Below are 22,450 nucleotides of genomic sequence, written 5' to 3' on the forward strand. Positions count from 1 at the left end.
ACAGCAATGCTTCAAAAAACAGTTAGATACTGATGTCATATAGTTATATACTAATCTTGTTAAAATGTAATATCAAAAATTAATCATAAACATGCCAGATCTCTGGGAAATGTAATGCTGATGCCTATGGCAGTTGAGCATGGTTGGCCTCATGAGAGAATTGCTTTAATTTATAAAACATAAAACTTGGCTTAACAGCTTTTCATTTTTAAATGACCTTATTCTTACTATTTGCCAGAAACGTTTGGGAATACCTCTCCCTCCTGGCTTTCCAATGGCTTAATACATGTCAAAAAGCATTACAAGGCTGGTACATAGTTACATAGTTAGTGAAGTTGAAAAAAGAGACAAGTCCATCAAATTCAATCAATAGAAACGCAAAATAAAAAAAAAAAAAAAAACATATACAGAACCCTATACCCATCAGCTGATCCAGAGGAAGGCAAAAACCTTTATGAAGCATGGTCCAAATTGTTCCAACAGCATCCCCAAAAGCAATTCGATATTCTCTGGATAAACAATCTCTGGTGTTATTACTTATATGTTAATTGGCAGTTATATTCTGTGTATTTATGATTTTATCCAACTTTTTTAAAATACAATAAACTAAGCTGGCTAAAACTAGTTTCTGAGGAAGTCTAGTCCATATTTTCATAGCTCTTACTGTGAAGAAGTCTTTGCTGTATGTGGAGGTTAAACATCTTTTCTGCTATACACAAAAAGTGCCCCATTGTTCTTTGCTATTCACTTACAATAAATAACTTTGCACCAAATTTACTATATCAGCCATGTGTGCATTTACTGTATACATGGTGATCATAGCTCCTTGTTCGCCTCTCCTCATTGGAGAAAAAAATGTAATTTGGCTTATATTTCCTGACAGCTGAGCTCCTCCATGACTCTACCAATTTATTTGCCCTTCATTGCTCTCTCTCTCTCTCTCTAGTTACCCAACATTATTTTTGTAAACTGGTACCTGTAGCCAAACTGCATATTTTATATGAGGTCTTACTAATGCTTTATACAGGGGCAAGGTTATGTCTGTGTCTCTCTCTCTAGTTTGCTAGGTTCAAAAACTGCAACCTGGCTCTGCATGATAATATTACTTCAATTATGTACCAGAACACATAGATCATTCTTAAATATTGGCTCCATCACTTCTTATCCCCCTCCAGAATGTATGATGCAGTGGCAACACTAGGAACAATATATAGGGGGGCACATGGGACACCACGGTCAAAATTGGGGAGGGGGGGCACTAATTATTTTTACCACTAAATCACACCACTGAAAAAAAAACTACATATAAAAGCAAAAGAAAAGGCCTTCAAAAAATACAAGGCTGAGGGGTCATTGCCAGCATATCAACATTACATAGAATGCAATAAGAAATGTAAGAGTGCAATCAAGGTAGCTAAGATAGCACACAAAAGGCACATAGAGGAGGAGAGTAAAAAAAATCCAAAGAAATTCTTTCACTCTATAAATATTAGGAAAGTGAAGCCAGAACATATTTACCCAATAAAGGAAGATGAAGGGAATTTGGCTAAAAATGACAGAGAGAAGGCGAAGGTTTTAAATATATTCTTCTAAAGTCTTCACATAGGAAACAGGGGGATACAGTAACCAAGACTGTAATGTTAATTTTAATAATGTTTCACAGGAAGCTCCCTCATGGCTAACAGAAGACAGAATTAGAAATAGACTTGAAAAACTTAACATAAATAAGTCACCAGGACCAGATGGCTTACACCCGAGGGTCCTTAAGGAGCTCAGCCAGGTGATAGCCAGACCATTGTTCCTAATTTTTATGGACAGTTTACTGACTGGAATGGTGCAAGCTGATTGGAGAAAAGCCAATGTGGCACCAATATTTAAAAAAGGGCTGAGACATATCCCTGGGAACTAGCCTAACATCAATAGTCTGCAAGCTATTGAAGAGGATGTTAAGGGACTATATACAAGATTTTAGTAATGAAAATGGTATCATTAGCAGTAATCAGCATGGATTCATGAAGAATCATTCTTCCAAGACCAATCTATTAACCTTCTATGAAGAAGTGAGCTGCCTTCTAGATAAAGGAAGGCCTGTAGATGTAGTGTATCTGAATTTTGCAAAGGCATTTGATACAATTCCCCACAAATATTTACTGTACAAACTGTCTGTCGGCATGGACCATAGGGTGAGTACCCGGGTTAAAAACTGGCTACAAGGGCGAGTCCAAAGGGTCGTGATAAATGGTGAGTACTCAGAATGGTCTGGTGTGGAAAGTGGGGTCTTCCAAGCATCATTCCTGGGACCAATCCTGTTTAATTTATTCAACGATCTAGAGGATGGGATAAACAGCTCTATCTCAGTATTTGCGGATGATACAATGTTAAGTAGGGCAATAACTTCTACACAGGATGTGGAAACCTTGCAAAAAGACCTAAACAAAATAATCGGGTTGGCAACTACATGACTAATGAGGTTTAATGTTGAAAAACGTAAGGTAATGCATTTGGGGGCCAAAAATACGAATGCAAGTTACTGGCTGGGGGGGGGAGGGAACTCTGGGGTAATCTAGGATGGAAAAGGGCCTGGGGGTCCTAGTGGATGGCAGGCTCAGCAATGACATGCAATGCCAGGCTGCTGTAAGCAAAGCCAGCAGAATATTGGCATGCATTAAAAAGGGGATTTACTCCAGGGTTAAAATGTTCCCTCTCTACAAGACTCTGGTCCCGCTGCATCTTAAGTATGCCATCAAGTTATGGGCACCAGTCCTCAGGAAGTATGTGCTGGAACTGGAGAAGGTCCAGAGAAGGGCAATAAAGCTAATAAAGGGACTGGAGGACCTCAGCTATGGTAAAAGACTACAAGCATTGAACCTATTCTCTCTGGAGAGGAGACGCCTGGGAGGGGATATTATATCAATGTAAAAATTCTGTCCTGGCAACCCTGGCATAGGGAAAAAAACTATTTAGTGAAAGGGAATTTAAAAAGACATGCAGCCATTCACTAAAGATGGAAAAGAAGCGGTTTAGCATTAATCTGCGTAGACGGTTCTTTACTGTCAGAGCGGTAAGAATGTGAAGCGGTAAGGATATAGAATTCTCTTCCACAAGCAGTGGTATCAGCAGGGAGCGTTGATAGTTTAAAAAAATATTAGATGGGCACCTCAATGACCACAACATACAGGGGTATACGAAGTACTATTGACATAAACACATACACACACATCATAGGTTGAACTGGAGTGACTGGTGTCTTTTTTCAACCTCACCAACTATGTAACTATGAAACTACATAAATATATATAAGTAAGATTACAAAATATGAGAGTAATGCGGTATGCAAAGATGCCTTTTTATTGTACTAACCTAACACTTAGAAGATAAGCTTTCAAGAGTTTTCCAGACAAGAGACGATCAGAGACTTCGGACATGGCAGAGAAGACAGTCAGAGACTGCGGACATGGCACAAGGGATGGTAAGAGACTGCGGACATGGCACAAGGGAGGGTCAGAGACTGTGGACATGGCATAAGGGAGGGTCAGAGACTGCGGACATGGCACAAGGGACAATCAGAGACTGTGGACATGGCGCAAGGGACGGTCAGAGACTGCGGACATGGCACAAGGGGCGGTCAAAGACTGTGGAAATGGCACAAGGGATGGTCAAAGACTGCGGTCATGGCACAAAAAATTATCAGAAAATCATATGGCACAAGGGATGGTCAGAGACTGCGAACATGGCACAAGAGATAATCAGAGTTTGCAGGCATGGCACAAGGGACAATCAGAGACTGCGGAGATGGCACAAAAGATGGTCAGAGACTGTGGAGATGGCACAAAAGATGGTCAGAGGCTACCAACATGGCACAAGAGATGATCAGAGACTGTGGACATGGCACAAGGGACAGTCAGAGACTGCAGACATGGCACAAGGGATGGTTAGAGACTGCATACATGGCACAAGAGATGATCCGAGACTGCGGACATGGCATAAGAGATGGTCAGAGACTACGGACATGGCAAAATAGATGACCAGAGACTGCAGACATGGCACAAGTGATGGTCAGAGACTGCGGACACGGTGCAAAAGATGGTCAGAGACTGCGGACATGGCACAGGAAATGATCAGAGACTGTGGACATGGCAAAAGAGATGGTCAGAGACTGCCAACATGGCACAATAGGTGGTCAGAGACTGCAGAAATGGTACAAGAGGTGGCCAGAGACTAGGAGCATGGCACAAGAGATGGTTAGAGACTGTGGACATGCCACAAGAAATGGTCAGAGACTGCAGACATGGCAAAAGGGATGGTCAGAGACTGCGAACATGGCACAAGAGATGGTCAGAGACTGCGGGCATTGCACAAGGGATGGTAAGAGTCTCCGGACATGCAATCTCTGACCATTCCTCCTGCCATGTAGGCAGTCTCTGAAGTCCAGCAGAAGCTGTCAGGGCATGCTGGAAGTTCTGGTTCCACAACAGCTGGCGGGTGACAGGTCCACTTTGAAACTCTTAACCAGCCCCCAATCTCCACATCCTGGGGTCTGGCACTGAAGGTCCCCCCGAGGCCAGGTCTTCCTCAGCATGTCTGTCTCTGACAGGGACACCTTCACACTGGCCTTGAACAGCAGGGTGATGTCCATGTTCAGAGAAGAAACATGTCCCAGGGAACAAGGCAGGGCCATCAGAGTTCCCAGCCAGCTGCTGCCCTGGAAAAGGAGAGGGGGAGTGCAAGTCAATGGGGAAAGCAATGGACAGCACAGGGTAATGGGATACCTGGGGAATCCCCACAACTCCTAAGTCCAGTCTGAATGTGGCAACCCTAGGTGCTGCGGGGGGAGCAATCACAGCAACGATGTTCTGTAATTAAGTACAGTATCTCGCAAAATTTAGTACATCCCTGTATCTCCCTGCTGCAGCTGAAAGCCCGCAGTAGGGAGAGAGGGAATAACCAGTTTTCAGCTGCTGCAGGGAGAGACATAGACACAGGGCATCATTGCTGTAATTGTCCTCCCACAGCAATCCCCCTCCCTATTTTGACCACAATTAGTTTTTCCTACTGTTTGGGTCCCTCTGTGTGCCTGGGCCTCCTACAGGAGGACTGGTGCTACCCCCCTATTGGCAGACTTGACAGGGGGCACACAGGGAGGCAAGGATTAACCTAGGGGGCAATCACCCCCCTTGCCCACCTGTAGCGACACCACTGGTATGATGCATGTTTTTAACTCTCAAGTGTATAACATTACATCCATTAACATCAAACCTCATTTGCCACATAGTTGCTCAAGTCAAACAGTTCATTCATGTCTTTTTGTAAGTTAGAGATATCCAGGAGGACTTTAATCCAATACATAGAAATGGTGATTTTAGTTTCAAACTCTAAATAATTCATGAATAGGTTACTAAATAAGCATCTGAACAGTAAAATGTGGGTTACACAATGAACAACCTTTAGACTATTATCAAAGTTTGAATTATTAATTACTACTCTCTAAATACAGTCTTTAAAGCGTAACTCCACTTTTGTTGAGAAAAAAACATTCCCCTCTGGGTGATCTATATACATTGCAGGGATTTTAGCAAATTTTTGTAGATTGCTACCTTTTGTTATTCTGAAGAAATCATTGTTTGTTCCTCTGTGCCTCTGTACTGAGTGGGTCTAATGGGAGTGGTTTCATAATTATCTATCAGCTGTTGTAGCTGCAGAGCACTAATGAGGAAAGCTGCTGGGCCTGCATCCCTTTAGATGTGTTCCTATTGGGAGTATCTCACCAAAAGTAAAATTTTCGTTGCAGGGGATGCCTGAAATCTAGCTTGCATCATAGGCAGACTTCTGGGAAAATTGGTGAGGCAATCACACAAGCAGGACATTTCTGGGGTGTTCTGTGTACAGAACAGCTCCAGGTAGCCATATTGCATTGCATTTTCAGAAAATTACAACAGCTGCAGATTGAAAAGGAAAGGTCATTTTTAATAACATTCGATTACAATATGATTTGTGTCTCAATTGTATACGCTATATTGTTTTTTTCTTTATTTGCTGATCTTATTTTTCCCTACGAAAGTGGTTACCCTTTAAGCTAGTCTCAATGTTTGATAAATGTTAGATTAACTACTTTCTACATATATACTCTTAGAATCCACACTGCTAAATAATTCAGATAGTGTAGCCACAGCTCAATATATTTACCATGCATACATGGTCAATAAGTTGGCACTGTTCCTCCAAACAGGGCAAGATGCACAACCTTAACAGACTGCTTGTGTCCACATGCACACACTCGGGGATATTTAAAGGCTAAACTCACCTTTATGAAAAAATAATATATACACATATTTTTCAGGAAAAAAAATTTGCATTTATTTTATTTTTTTTCACAGGAACCGGTAAAGCATTGCACCTGCAGTCAGTGGATCATGGGTGCAATGTCAGGCTTTTGCAGACACTGAATACAGCTTTATGCCCATACAACTGCATGGGCTGTCAGTTTTTGAGCTATCACAGCTGTAAATGGACTGGACACACTCGCAGTTTTAGAGAATTTCCATTATTTAAGTCCTTCACTGCTCCTAAGTTACATACAGAGAGCTTAAAGTTACCCACCTCTAATGAAACCAAAAAGCTGTGGTCTTTATGATAAAGGATCTTAGATCACAGCCAATTTGATTAGTTAAAAAAGCTGAGTCATTCATTCCAAGAGCAATGTAAACAGCGCTAACACTGAGCTCAAGAGACAGGGAGGGTGTTTTGTGAAAACCACATTTCAGTGCAACAGCACACTGGCGCTTGTGTATCAAGTGTCTTTGTTGGCAACTAAGAGATGCTTTATGTGGTCAAAGGTGTCAGGACAAATCTGTAAAACTGTCCTACACCAGATTAAGTCACAATACTTGAGAAAAAACAGTTATTTAATTCACTTGTATTGCTAGACACTGAACTGGATGTATGGCACAACATTTTGATTTGTAAATATCTTCCATATCTTTTCACTAATGGTGCAGAAGATATTTCATCATTATTGTTTTTAAAATGATCTACATAGTACCAATATTTTTACCAGTGATATACAATTTTGCATTATACTCCATATCTTTCTACTGTTGATGTAGAAGATATTTTTATTGTTAATAATATTATTATCTGTATAGTGCCAATATCTTTAAAATTGATGCACAGGCATGCAGAGTAGAGGTGTACTGAATGGAAATTTTGGTTCTGATATCAAAACCGAAAATGTAGGATGCACTTGGCCAGAAATCTAAAATTACAGTTTAAAAAATATATATTTTAATATATAATTGTATTATAGTCTACTTTTTAATGAATATCAATTATTCAAATCAATATGAATTTATTGTCATTGTCATGGCCATTATACCTTTAGCACATGAAAAGCTCAAGAAAAATGTATCTCTTTAAATTCTATGTATGTCTTCACACTTGGTCGTTGTGCTTCCGTTGTGGTGTTTAAAATTCTGCTTGCTCCATTTTTGGATAGTTAAAAAAAGTGCACCAAAAACACACCTCCCATTGAAATGCATTGAAACTGCAGCAAAAACGCATCAATAACGCACCCGTATTACATTTTTGATGTGGTTTTTGAGTCTATGAAATGGCCTATGAAAAATGAGGTTTAATGTTGATAAATGTAAAGTTTTGCACTTGGGGGCTAAGAATATGCATGCATCATACATACTAGGGGGAGTAGAACTGGAGGATTTCAAAGCAGAGAAGGATCTGGGTGTTCTGGTAGATCCTAGGCTTAATAATAGCATGCAATGCCAAGCTGCGGTTTCCAAAGCAAGCAAAGTCCTTTCTTGAATAACCAGAGGTATGGACTCCAGAGAGAGAGTTATCATTTTGCCCCTGTAAAAATCATTAGTAAGACCTCATCTGGAATATGTCGTTCAGTTTTGGGCACCAGTTCTCAAAAAGGATATCAGGGAACTGGGGAAAGTGCAGAGAAGGGCAACCAAACCGATAAGAGGCATAGAGGAGCTCAGCTATGAAGAAAAATTAGAGGAACCGAATGTATTCTCTCTTGAGAAGAGGAGATTGAGGGGGATATGATGAACATGTATAAATACATAAGGGGTCCATATAGTAAACTTGGTATTGAGTTATTCACTTTAAGGTCAACACAGAGGACAAGGGGGAACTCTTTACATTTAATCTCCAAATACGGAAAGGTTTCTTCACCATAAGAGCTGTGAAAATGTGGAATAGGCATGGATTCTTTCCTAGGTGTACATAATATAAATGCGTACTAATATTTATAGGTAAAGTTGATCCAGGGAATATCCAATTGCCTCTCGGGGGATCAGGAAGCAAACTGGATCATGCTTTACTGGGTTTTTCGTCTTCTTCTGGATCAGCTGCAGGTATAGGATTGTGTACAGTGCCTTGCAAAAGTATTCGGCCCCCTTGAACTTTTCGACGTTTTGCCACATTTCAGGCTTCAAACATAAAGATATAAACCTGTAATTTTTTGTGAAGAATCAACAACAAGTGGGACACAATCATGAAGTGTAACAAAATTTATTGGATATGTCAAACTTTTTTAACAAATAAAAAACTGAAAAATTGGGCGTGCAAAATTATTCAGCCCCCCTTAAGTTAATACTTTGTAGCGCCACCTTTTGCTGCGATTACAGGTGTAAGTCGCTTGGGGTATGTCTCTATCAGTTTTGCACATCAAAAGACTGAAATTTTTGCCCATTCCTCCTTGCAAAACAGCTCGAGTGAGGTTGGATGGAGAGTGTTTGTGAACAGCAGTTTTCAGTTCTTTCCACAGATTCTCGATTGGATTCAGGTCTGGACTTTGACTTGGCCATTCTAACACCTGGATATGTTTATTTGTGAACCATTCCATTGTAGATTTTGCTTTATGTTTTGGATCATTGTCTTGTTGGAAGACAAATCTCAGTCCCAGTCTCAGGTCTTTTGCAGACTCCATCAGGTTTTCTTCCACAATGGTCCTGTATTTGGCTCCATCCATCTTCCCATCAATTTTAACCATCTTCCCTGTCCCTGCTGAAGAAAAGCAGGCCCAAACCATGATGCTGCCACCACCATGTTTGACAGTGGGGATGGTGTGTTCAGGGTGATGAGCTGTGTTTCTTTTACGCCAAACATAACGCTTTGCATTGTTGCCAAAACTATTGATTTTGGTTTCATCTGACCAGAGCACCTTCTTCCACATGTTTGGTGTCTCCCAGGCTTGTGGCAAACTTTTAATGACACTTTTTATGGATATCTTTAAGAAATGGCTTTCTTCTTGCCACTTTTCCATAAAGGCCAGATTTGTGCAGTATACGACTGATTGTTGTCCTATGGACAGAGTCTCCCACCTCAGCTGTAGATCTCTGCAGTTCATCCAGAGTGATCATGGGCCTCTTGGCTGCATCTCTGATCAGTCTTCTCCTTGTATGAGCTGAAAGTTTAGAGGGACGGCCAGGTCTTCGTAGATTTCAGTGGTCTGATACTCCTTCCATTTCAATATTATCGCTTGCACAGTGCTCCTTGGGATGTTTAAAGCTTGGGAAATCTTCTTGTATCCGAATCAGGCTTTAAACTTCTCCACAACAGTATCTCGGACCTGCCTGGTGTGTTCCTTGTTCTTCATGATGTTCTCTGCACTTTAAACGGACCTCTGAGACTATCACAGTGCAGGTGCATTTATACGGAGACTTGATTACACACAGGTGGATTCTATTTATCATCATTAGTCATTTAGGTCAACATTGGATCATTCAGAGATCCTCACTGAACTTCTGGAGAGAGTTTGCTGCACTGAAAGTAAAGGGCTGAATAATTTTGCACGCCCAATTTTTCAGTTTTTTATTTGTTAACAAAGTTTGAAATATCCAATAAATTTCGTTCCACTTCATGATTGTGTCCCACTTGTTGTTTATTCTTCACAAAAAATTACAGTTTTATATCTTTATGTTTGAAGCCAGAAATGTGGCAAAAGGTCACAAAGTTCAAGGGGGCCGAATTCTTTTGCAAGGCACTGTATATGAGATTGTATGGTTGTGTTTTCTTTACTGTTTTTTGTTTTTTATTGGTTGAGCCAGATGGACTTGTGTCTTTTTTCAACCTGACTAACTATGTATCTATGTAAAAACAAACCATAAGCACAGCAAAATCACAGTAAACTAGCGGCAAATCGCATGTGTTTTTAGCGCCATTATTGGCACCTTTTTCTATTATGGGCACAATGCTGATAACATTTTAGCCTGATATGTTTTGGCTGATGAAATTTTGGTGCATCTCTAATGCAAAGGCTGTCAGAATAGGATTACAAAATATACAAATATGAATACATCAAAGTATAGCTAAACTTAAACTTAAACAACAAAATATATTGCCGCACATACACCTGTTAAGTCAATTACAGTAATCCTTATTTTAAAATGTTCTGCTTTTAGTTAAAACATATCTGGTGGTCTCAACCTTTTTTCAGTCAAGGCACCCATTAAAATTATAGAAAATTTCAAAGCACCCTTTAAAATTAGGGACAGTCTTGAGGCACCCCATTCTAAAAATGTAAAAAACTATGCTAATAGCTTTACATAATGCAGACAATGCATGCAATGTAGGACACCCAATGTTGGAGGTGATTTATTCTTCCAGAGCAAATACATTTTTGCACACTGGTACTGACTACGATTCTTATGTTTCTCTTCTCCCTCAATTTCTCTTCATCTGTCAGCTAATGTCACCCCAGTGCTGATGGAGAGGGGCACAGGAGGGTCAAACAAGGATGCTATGGAGGGAACAGACATCCTCCTTATTAACTGATGACATCATTGGTTGTTAGGATGTCAGTATCTAGAAAGTCGTATTGGTGCACAATGAAAACCCGTGGCTTTGTGTAATCAAAAGGCAGGATTGATCCACCTGCTGGCTTGTATACAATTTTTTATATATTTTTAGGCATTTTGCCAAGGCACCCCTGAAGAAACCTCAAGGCCCCCCAGGATGCCTGAGCACCCGGGTTGAAAAAGGCTGGTCTAAACAGCAAGGTATATTTGAGGCCACTCTATTTTTATACTTAATGTGACAATGTTTACCCAATTCACCATTATCCCTGTCAGTGTAACCTTTGTTTGTGCCCTCCAGAGGTGGACTGTAATGCAACCATACCAACGTACAGTGAGTGTTCCACCACAGTCACCCCATTAAAGCTGTCACAAAAAGGATTTATCTGACTCCACAATGCCTGCACCGTCTGTACCCTAACATCTCAGCCTCTTGTTGGAGATGCCCCTGTGACTCTGCGGGATTCTCCCATATCTTTTGGGGGTATCCCAGGATCGGGGACTTCTGGCGAGAGGTGACCTGTTTTGTGTCTGACCTAATAGCTGGGATGGTTCCTCTGATGGTTAACATTTGTCTCCTGAGGTTGGTAGACACGTTACCGGCTCTCAGGGCAGTGCGTACCCTGGTTGGGATTCTCCTGTTTTATGCAAGGAAGGAGATTGTCCTGAAATGGAAATCGGAACATCCCCCAACTATGGGCTTTTGGAAGGGACTGGTCAACTCAGTGGTACCACTTTATAAAGCTGCATATACCTCCAGGGGATGTCCTCATAAATTTGAAAAGGTATATATATATATATATATATATATATATATATATATATATATATATATATATAGATATAGATATAGATATAGATATATATATCTATATATATATGTATTTTTTTTTTTTTTTTTAATTAATTGTTGGTTACACACAGTGGTATAAACCTCACAGGGGCTCTATCAGCCACTCTAATAAAATGCAAACTTACTATAAAGCACCTAAAGCAATATAACTGTGGGAGTTGTATTTACATCAGCTTTCTGTAATTCTATGCACAGAGGGACCATTAAAAAGAGGACAACAGCAATATAAGCCAATAAGTCTTTGCTGCGGTGCTCAGTGTTGCCACAGAAAAGTCACTGAGAGAAGGGAGTAGATTGAAGACTCGTCAGTGTGTTTCTGCTTCTTCATTTCCCAGTCTGCAAATTGAGAGTGCATGTCCTAAACCAAGAAGTGCTGTTTAGTTTAACTGCAGTGCAAATCAAGGAGCCTGCTATAGGGGTGACATACAAGATAGAAAATCAAATCATGTGGCAGTTACAACTATATGTATTGGAACTGTGCATTTAGCTGGTTGTGTGGAGTAGGTTCATTTAGGCTGAAGAGTTTATGAACCTAAGCTGGCCATGAATGGCCAGCTAAATTTTTACCCATTTGTGGCCAGATTGAATTTTGAAGGCTAGGGCAGAGAAGTAGAAGAGTAAGAGCTGAGTTGGGAGGAAGAAGGAGAGCAAGAAGGTAGGACGTGAACTGATCAAGTATTGGGTAAAAAGAGAGATGAAGATAGGCCAAAACCCAGATAATTAAAGATGGGCAAAAGGGAGAAATAGAATTGGGACTTGGTCAAGACATGAACAATTGGGAGAACAAGTAGAATGAGGCTTAGCATGGTTGGAGGTCAAAGGGGAAGATGATTGTAGCTAGGTAGGAAGGGGTGAGTTCAGCACAGGGGGATTGACCGGAGTGAGAACTAATTGTTCCTGTTGGGCAGAGGATAGAGAAGAGTGGCAGCTGATCATGTTCCACAGAGAGGATGCTGGAGAGGAACAAGTTATGATTTAAAAAGTGAAAAAGAGGAGGCAGAAAGAGAGCTGAAAGTTCACATAAGTTCTTAAATTTTTCTGCCCTGAGGTAGGGAAGTCCTGTCTCCTGACATTTGAAAACGTGTTGCTAATTTATTAAGTCAATATACTAACAGCCTTCTCTGGCTGTGCTTTGAGGAACACCTTGATATGTCATATTTTGGCACAAGATTTGCCTGTGAGTCTCTTTTTACATTCAGCACACCTCTTAAACACTAACCCCGAGTTTATCATCTGCTGAGCTCTCTTTTTGTCACTATACCTTTGTTACATATCAGCTCCTTTGAAGGAAGGTGCACTCCATTGAATATCAATCTTAATAAAGACTCATGTTTATTGGTCCAGCTCTATCATGCACACATCAGACACAGATGGAATCTGCAAGTGCAATTGCACTCTTTTTTCTTAGTAAATGTACTGTATGTATGGTGAAGCGTCCCTTTGTAGCGAATACCCAATCAGGTGCAAGGAAAATAACAAAAAAGCATTGTTGCTTGTTTACGATTGTGTGAAATCAGCAGAGCTTCACCATATTTACTAAGCTCTGGGAAAAATGTGTGCAATTTGACTTGCAAAGTGTACAGTCTATTTGTCTTTACTAAATGAAACCTAGTAGGTCTAAAACCACTTAAACTGGCCAAGAGTTGTCGCCTTTATGTCCAAAATAAAGGAAAAATACAGTATTTTTTAACATTTTTAGATATATTGTTTAATATAGTATTTTCTTGATTGCAATATCACACACAAATACCATCAGCACAAAAAAATAGATAGATAGATAGATAGATAGATAGATAGATAGATAGATAGATAGATAGATAGATAGATAGATAGACAGACAGACAGATAGACAGATAGACAGACAGACAGACAGATAGATAGATAGATAGATAGATAGATAGATAGATAGATAGATAGATAGATAGATAGATAGATAGATAGATAGATAGATAGATAGATAGATAGATAGATAGATAGATAGATAGATAGATAGATAGATAGATAGATAGATAGACAGATAGATAGATAGTAGTCATGGACTCTTTTAAGCCATGCACACTAACCTACTTCCTGTGAACCCATTGCCCTACTAATATTAGGGCACAACATGGGGACATTGATCTTTCCCCTGCCTTGATGTTCACCTGAATAGTTCCTCTTCCTTGTTACCAACCAATGATACCAATGTGTCCACAGAACAGGCCCTCCCGTTGCAGCTGATTTTAGCGTTTATTTGGCACAGAATGGCCACTGGCTGAATTAAAAAATAATGTATGTATTCTGAACAGATAATAATGTATGGAAGTAGATATGCAAGGAAAAAGATAAGATCTGATCTCTGAAAAAAAATCTCAATGCTTGCAGTTGATCTGTGCACTTTTTAATGCATATTTATCTGTATATAGCCTGTGAACTTACAGTACTGGGCTCATCCTAACTTTTAGGAAGAAGACATGAATATCTGTATGAATATGTATTTTTGTGTTTTAATGGTGAAATGTGTTTTTTTAAGACAATATGAAACACAAAAGTGCAAAGGTATAAAAATAAAATCCAAGCACTGTGACCTGTTATATAGGTTACCAGCGCTGGGCAACAATTGGTGCCTTCTACTGCAACTACTTTTATCCTTTAATTCTGCTGCATCATACATTTCCCCAATAGCCTAAAACTAAGAAAAGATTGTATAATGGACAGTAATAACTTCCTTAAAGTGAACTGTTGCTTTAACTATATTCTAGGCACTGCAGCACAAACCATTTTCTCCTTAACCCCCCACCACCATAAACAATCTACCTATTGGTAGTACAGTTGAATATGTGAACTTCCAGGTGGAAGGAGCATGATTTCCTGTTTAGAAATGTGATTTCCCTGGAAGGCACTGGTGATGTAGTCATCCCAGGGGGTATCTGTGAGGTTCTGGTCTCTCAAGTGACATTGGTATTGCTTGGTGATTGGCTCAGCACTCTCACTAAGTTTTTAGCCCTGTGTAAGCTCCAAGCAGTGACCTAGAGTTACCAGACCCGTCTCACTTTGTTCCTAGCAGCTGAATCACTGGTAAGCTGCTGGGCAAGAGAGAAAGTTAGGTGAACAAGGTTTTTCATTGTTTTGTTTTATGCAAGTTAGATATGACTCTCTGACACTTGTTGTATGTAGTTCATATGCTAACAGAAAATGTAATTGTTCATTATTACCAGTCCCTAATGTTTTCCCACGGCACAACTGAACATAATAGAAGGAATACAACTGACTGTAAAAAGCAATATGGACACTTCTTTCATGTACTTTGTACACGTTAAGACTTAAGACTATTACTTCAAAGCTGGATCACCTGCAAAGCCCCTTAAGTGAGTGCCATGGGTTAATTAAGTGCCCAGAGGGCCTAAGCTGGCCACACATTATACAATTTTGTTTGATTTCCTTTAGATTTACCTTCAACTATGTAGTACAAGGGCCGGCCTGATTGCATACAAATTAAAAGTGTTTAGGTCTGACCTCATATTGCCTGGTTTTGGTAAATCTAAAGGAAAATTGTACAAGAAAGATGTATAATGTATGGCCAGCCATAGCTGCATCCAGATATGACTTTGTTTAGGTCAGCTGTGTTAGTTAAATGCTGTGACTGCATTCTACACTTATCTAAAATTACATTTAAGCACAGACTTTTCTCAGTACTGTCTCTGTACACAACTGTGACAAATGTATATTTAATCCCATGAATTTTTGAACATTTGAAAATGCCATCTTAGACACTAAAAGGAAAGTCTTACCTGTGTTCCGGTGGTTTCCTGGAAACAACGGCCAAGCTGTGTTTTAGCTGAAACTGGATACACGTGGGATACTGTCTGCTGATGTGGGTATATGGCATGGGGTAGTTGATGTTTCTGTACACCGTGGTAGGAAACATGTGTCTGCCCTATCTGACCATCTTTTTTCTGGATAGATGAAGAACTTTCAACCCGGGACACCTGGTGAAACTGTACAGAAGCCTCAGGTGGGTGCTTCACATGAATATTAACCATATTTGGTGGGAAATTAACTAGAAATAAAAGAGATGTTTTGATTTTATAAGCAAATCATATTATTTTATTGGTAACATATAATGATGCAACAAAAACGTATTATTAGCATAAAAAAATTGTGTATATGTGTTTGTATATATATATATATATATATACACACACACACATATATATATATATATATATATATATATATATATACACACACACACTCACACATACTATATTAGTATTGGGACACCTGCTACTAGGCCCACCCTTTGCAGTTGTAACAGCTTCAACTCTGCTGGGAAGGCTGTTTAGGAGTGTGTCTATGGGAATGTTTGACCATTCTTCCAGAAGGGCATTTGTGAGGTCAGGCACTGATGTGGAAGAGCTGTGGCCTGGCTCGCAGTCTGCGCTCTAATTCATCCCAAAGGTGTTCTATCAGGTTGAGGTCAGAACTCTGTGCAGGCCAGTCAAGTTCCTCCACCCCAAACTCGCTCATCCATGTCTTTATGGACCTTGATTTGGGTACAGGTGCGTAGTCATTTTGGAACAGGAAGGGACATCCCCAAACATTCCACAAAGTTGGGAGCATGGAATTGTCCAAAATGTCTTGGTATGCTGACGCCTTAAGAGTTTCCCTCACTGGAACTAAGGGGCCAAGCCCAACCCCTGAAAAGCAACCCCACACCATAACCCCCTCTCCACCAGATGATTTGGACCAGTGCACAAAGCAAGGTCCAAAAAGACATAATTGAGCGAGTTTGGGGTGGAGCAACTTGACTGGCCTGCACAGAGTCATGATCTTAACCCACTAGAACATATTTGGAATGAATTTGAGCAGGGAATGAGAACCGTTCCTTCTTGTCCAACATCAGTGCCTGACCTCACAAATGCGCTTCTGAAGGAATGGTTAAACATTCCCATAGACACTCCTAAACCTTGTGGACAGCCTTCCCAGAAGAGTTGTAGCTGTTATAGCTGCAAAGGGTGGGCCAACTCAGTACTGAAGTTACTGTTCATACAAAGTTTATCATATGATTTGTCCTGTTTTCCATCAGATGACAAACCATATAGTATGTTCCTGATGCAAAGCATGGCACAGCTATTTACAAATGAAAAAAAATTGTTTTTTTTTCTGTTTTTTTCTTTACCACATATAAAATAGGAAAAAAAAAACATTTTTGTTCTGGTGGGAAAAAAATAAATTATTGTACCAGGCGGTAACTAGAGTTTAAGTAGAAAAAAAAAAAAACTATACAAAAAAAGTCAGTCTAAAGCCTCGTACACACGCAACGATTATCGGCCGACTGATCGGCCGTCTTTTGTCCAGTGTTGTTGTGTTGGTTGGAATGCGCTCTAGACTGCACACGAATTTTATCAGCCAACAAAAACCAACTTCAGAAGTGATGTCATGTTCTGGTTTACTTTCCGTGTGTTTTTTCTTCTCTGAGCATGCCCAGTCTTGCTCATCTGACTTTTGTCTGCCGAAATCTGTACTAACTGACGAAAAATCGGCCGTTCTGTTGACGGCCAACAAAAGTTTTATAGCATGCACACCAGATTTTGTTCGGCCGAAAAGTCGGAGCCGGTTGTCGGAAGCATCATACTAACAAGCCGAAAATCGGCCGATCGGACGTTGGCCGAAAATTCACGGCCAACTATCGTTGCGTGTGTACGAGGCATTACTTTAGCTGAAAATTGGTGGAAACAGCAGCAGCAGTTAAAGTGGTTGTAAAGGCTGAATGTTCTTTACCTTCATGAAATCTATGCATGAAGGTAAAAACCTTCCATTAGCAATGCCTATTTTTTCTTCTCTACCAAAAATGTAAATGTAGAGTAAACAAATAGTAGTTACACACTTCACAATACTTGAACTTCTTTCAAGGACCTAAAGTACCAGTACTCTCATTGGTACAGGAATAAATCGATGCCTAGGAGTCATTTTTCATTATGAAATTGCATGACACTAAGTTCTCTGCAACCTATTTATGAAATTGAAGATAAAATTCTACCACATACCTTTAATTCCTTGTTGTCCTGTGACAGTGAGAGGTAACGTGTGGGTGGAATGAATTACATGAGATCCAGATGATTTAATTGAATTCTGCTGGTTTGCATACTGTTTCTGTACATTTCCATTCTGTGTGGGTATCTGACAGAGCTTGCCGGTAAAGTTAGGTGGACACTGGCATTTGTCTCGAGCTGTACACTGTCCCCCATTCATACAAGGAAGATGGCAAATCACTGAAACAAAAATATATTTCCATTTAGAGCTAAGAAAATCATTTATTACATTTTATATAAATTGAAAATGGGATGAACAGTCACCAGCTTTGATTATCTCTTAGGGACTTTGGTGGTAAGCTACACACAACTGAGTGTTCAGGTATGGCAAACTGCTACAGTTATTATGAGATGTCTTCTTCTCACTGTTGGAGCTTTCATTTACTCATGCAGCATGCCACTGAGACTGCTCCTCTTGCAGCAAGTTTAGTAGGACTCTACAGCATCAAAGCCAGGAAATTTAGAAGAGTTTGATTCCAGTAAAGTCCCTGAGTGATATAAGAAGTCAGTGGGTATTTCTGTCTATAAACCTACAATTATAATAATAATTAGGAACTAGTAAAATAAAGAATTATGTTTTTCACTCTGATTTTGTTGTTTGAAATTTTCATGACTAATGTGTTTTGGAAAAAGAAGATCTCGTCACATGCCTGATGAAGGGGTCTGAAATGTTGCACTTGGTACTTTGTTATGTGATCACTGTTCAATAAAAGCTTTGGACGAAATGCTAGTTTAGTGTTGCGCTTGCCATCTTATTGCAATGGAGAATTTACCAGTAGCAGGATCGCTAGAAAATGCATGGAGAGCACTCCCCTGCTTTTTATAAGCCACTCCTTAGCAGATTCAGCAGTGAGGCATTGCTCCCTCATTTCTGAAAAAGCTTCAAAATGCTAATCGTAAGTGAGAGAGCGATACATCACTTATCCCTCTGGAAATAGAGTTACAACTGTAAGCTGGTAAGTATGTCACCTCCCTGCTTTGGTCTCAATAGCAATCCTAAAAATGGTTAGTTTTTTTGCCTTGCCGAGGGCTGAATCACAAGTGTGACTTTAGCCTAGGAATTAACAGTGTTTTCTCTGTTCTTTACACCTGAACACCAGCAAAACATACACACTGTGGAAAATGCCAGCACATTAAAAAGAACCCATCAGAACAGAATTATAAAATAAATTCCTCTGGGCCTGTAATCCTTATCGTTGCCTCACTATTGCTAGACCAGTGGCAAATGGCAAGGAAAAGAGGCAGGAATCGTAGCATAACAGTCGAGACACACCTTACCAGCAAATGTCCTTTTTTAAACTTTCAAACAATAACATAGAGCATTTCATTTCAGGGTACATCATATGCAACAAAAAAGCATCAACACACAGGACAGTAGTTCCAAACGCTGGCCCCAGGAGCTTTATCAAATTTTGAGAGACTTCTGTCCAATCAAGAACCTGTGGTCTGCAAGCTAGGAACCCGTCCAGCACTTGACCCAAAGGCTGTTGGTCACATAATTCTCCTCTGTTCAAACTCAGGGGTAGGGACACAGGTCACTACCAGGCAGTGGGTCCATGTTCCAATGAGGCCAACCCGCATGGTATTCCACAGGGAAAAAATAAAATTTAGAGGAACCATCTCATGAATCTGACATTTGAGGGTAAGAATGGTGATGAATGCTGACCTAAAAGACACCATAAGGTTTACAGTGCCCATTTTATCACTAGGCACTAGGTCTTTTCTCTGCAGGTTTACGCTTTCTGTTCAGATACTCCCCCACTGACTAATGATGTCAAAACGGCTCATAGCGCCACAAAAAAAATATATATGAGTCTGAACAATGAACTCTTTTATGAAATTGGGGGCTCTAAAAATGGGATGCTAACACACTACTATTTTCTCTTAAAACACATGAAATGCCTTCTCAGTACCAGGGCCCCCCTGACCATTGCTGAATTCTTCCTATCAATTATGTTTGTTAATGGAGCCATAAAAGAGACAACATTGGGAATAATCACTAATAATATGAAACTATGCCCTGGAAAGAGTTTATCTGACCAGTTGAGGTAATTCTGGAGATTGTCTCTACTTCATGAATTTGGGGAATAAATGTACCTCCCCCTATGGTGTACCGAATATAATCAGCTTTCTCCAGGCCAATGGAGCATTTAATTCAGGTTCACTGTAAACCCTGCCTTGTAGATGATTTAAACACAATCTGTATCCATTTACTGCTACAGATCACCACGTCATCTAAATAAGCAGCAGAAAAATGCTCAGGACAATGGATAATATCATCTATGACCACAAGGATATACTTTAGCCCTCTAGTGGACAGAACGTCAATAACGTCAATGACGACGTTATTGGTCTAACGAAACGCATAGGAGGAGCCTGCGGCACGCTACGTGGCTACCAGCGAGGGGACGCGGCGGCCATTTTGTTGGAAGAATACCACGCTGAGGATGTCCCACGATACATGCCTGTTCCTTTTGATGTAAATGTGAGTTGCCATTTATTTGCCTAACTTGATTAAAGCTTGGTTTACTGTATTACACTATGGGAGTCGTTTTCTCTTTGCATACCTATGTACTATTAGAGGAGCGAGTGCGGTGGTGGTAGGAATTGTTATCAGTGATTTCGCTGATTTTTGGATTTATCCTTCCCCGCTGTCCATGATCTCTGTAATGGGGATCATGGTGTTCCGGTAAGAGACCAATGTTATCTCCCTGGTGGTGGCTATCTGCACATTTTCGTTTGGAGTGGTGGGTCATCTGTATTACTACTATTGGGACTGCACAGTTTAGGGTAGACCTGATGATCTGAGACTCCCATTTGATAGCTGGATATGACAAGTGTACACAGGGTCCTAACATAACTATGATACGGGTATAGAAGATGTGTTCTAACACTGAAATGTTAGATGTTTTCACCTACTGTTGTGTATTGAGTGCCAGGTACGTTGTACTTTCTATAAAAAAGATTTATTTTGGTCCACCTTCTGGAACATTTATATGTTGTTGTACAGGATAAATGTACACATTTTTTTAAAACTATGTCTACAAGTGCATCATTTAGGCAAAGGTACAAATTTTTCTTCAGTTAGGCTGCATTCACATGTCAGCGTTTGGATCGCTGGCAGAACCGCCGCGGTTCCGCCCGCGATCCGGAGATTATTGCAAATCGCGGGACGCCTAGCGTTGCCCGTTGATTTGCAATAGCCCCCCAAACGCCGAGCGACGTTGCCGCGATTTCCGCCTGCCGAATCGCGGCAACATCGCGCAAACAAAATCGCGGGACGCAATATGCTCCAAAGAAGCTCTTGTACTTCTTTGGAGCGTATTGCGTCCCGCGATTTTGTTTGCGTGATGTTGCCGCGATTCGGCAGGCGGAAATCACGGCAACATCGCTCGGCGTTTGGGGGGCTATTGCAAATCAACGGGCAACGCTAGGCGTCCCGCGATTTGCAATAAATCTCCGGATCGCGGGCGGAACCGCGGCGGTTCTGCCCGCGATCCATACGCTCACATGTGAACGGAGCCTTAAGTTTTGTGTTGTGTTTAAATTGTGTAGGTTATGGCAAAACATAGGAAAGGTTTGGTATAAATTCCCCACTGTAATGGTTGGAGAGTTTTAGTATCTAAGGAAACAACATTGATTGCTTTTAAAAAAAAATTATAATAAAACCCAAACAGGGACATGCATAAATTGTAGAGTGTTTGTTAAAATGTATCTAAATCCCAAAACAAAAATGTAACATTTTTTAGGCTTTTTTTTTCCAATTGTATTTTCTCCTGGTAATACAGTGAATAATACATTTCTTATCCCATGGTGGCTATGTGAATTCTTTCACTGTATCTATGTGCCCCATCTGATGGCCAAATGTTGACTAAAAACACATTTTCTTCTTTTCCAATACATGGTTAGAAGAATAACTTGTAGTTTACAGAAGATAGCTTGGAAGGAAGATATGATTTCAGTCCAGCTCACAGAAAGAGACAAGGAAACTGCATTTCTGGTGAGATCACCAGTTATTTTCTGCAATTGTTGAAAACGTTTTTAGCCTGAAAGTAAAAATGAATGCAGCCAGCACATTGAGGCCTGGTTCACACTGATGTGATTTCAGATGCAATTTGGGTGGCACTGAATCACATGACGATGGAAATAACATTGCTTCCAATTGGTGCCCGTCCACATCAATGTAGCACAGCTTTGATGCAACTTCGGGGAAGGGTCCTGTGTTACTTTGGTGCAGTTCAGTCGAATTTTGTGGTCCTTAAACTTCAATGAAAGTGCATCAAAATCACATCTACATGTGTTATTTATGTGTTTTTTTTTTTTGCGACTTGTGCTGGTTGTTAGGAGCAGGCATCCTAACAACCAGTAACTCATCCCTGCTGTTAGCAGCGGGGATGAATCATCAGTTGTTAAGGAGGCGGCATCCGACTGCATCCTAACAATAATAAGTCATCCCTGCTGTCAGCAGGCGATTTCACACTGAAAGCAAAATTCTAACAAAAGAGCCCACATCATTTTTTTTTTATTTCTAAATGGTGTGCCTTCGGGTCTGGTATTAATTTTGAAGGAAACCCCATGGCAAAAAAAAAACAAAAAATAAATGCGTAGGAGTTGATAAACTTTAACATATTAAATTTTTGTTCTTGGGTTTAGGTATCCTACTACAACTGTTAATAAATCATGGTAAAGCAAGAAGGATGAAACAC

At 40.2% G+C, this 22,450-nt stretch overlaps 1 protein-coding gene across 2 annotated transcripts in view; it reads right to left on the reverse strand.

Annotated features, from left to right (window-relative positions):
- Window positions 1–22,450, reverse strand: part of LTBP1 (latent transforming growth factor beta binding protein 1) — a 513,632-nt gene that overhangs the window by 187,852 nt on the left and 303,330 nt on the right. For both annotated transcript variants that reach the window (XM_082249446.1, XM_082249447.1), the window contains 2 exons: window positions 17,700–17,924; window positions 15,441–15,709 (listed from right to left, as the gene is read on the reverse strand). In XM_082249446.1, coding sequence (XP_082105572.1) covers window positions 15,441–15,709; window positions 17,700–17,924 — 494 coding nt within the window. The remainder of the gene's footprint in view (window positions 1–15,440; window positions 15,710–17,699; window positions 17,925–22,450) is intronic.

Source organism: Pelophylax lessonae (assembly GCF_965119305.1).
Source record: "Pelophylax lessonae genome assembly, chromosome: 3".
NCBI classification, from domain to species: domain Eukaryota; kingdom Metazoa; phylum Chordata; class Amphibia; order Anura; family Ranidae; genus Pelophylax; species Pelophylax lessonae.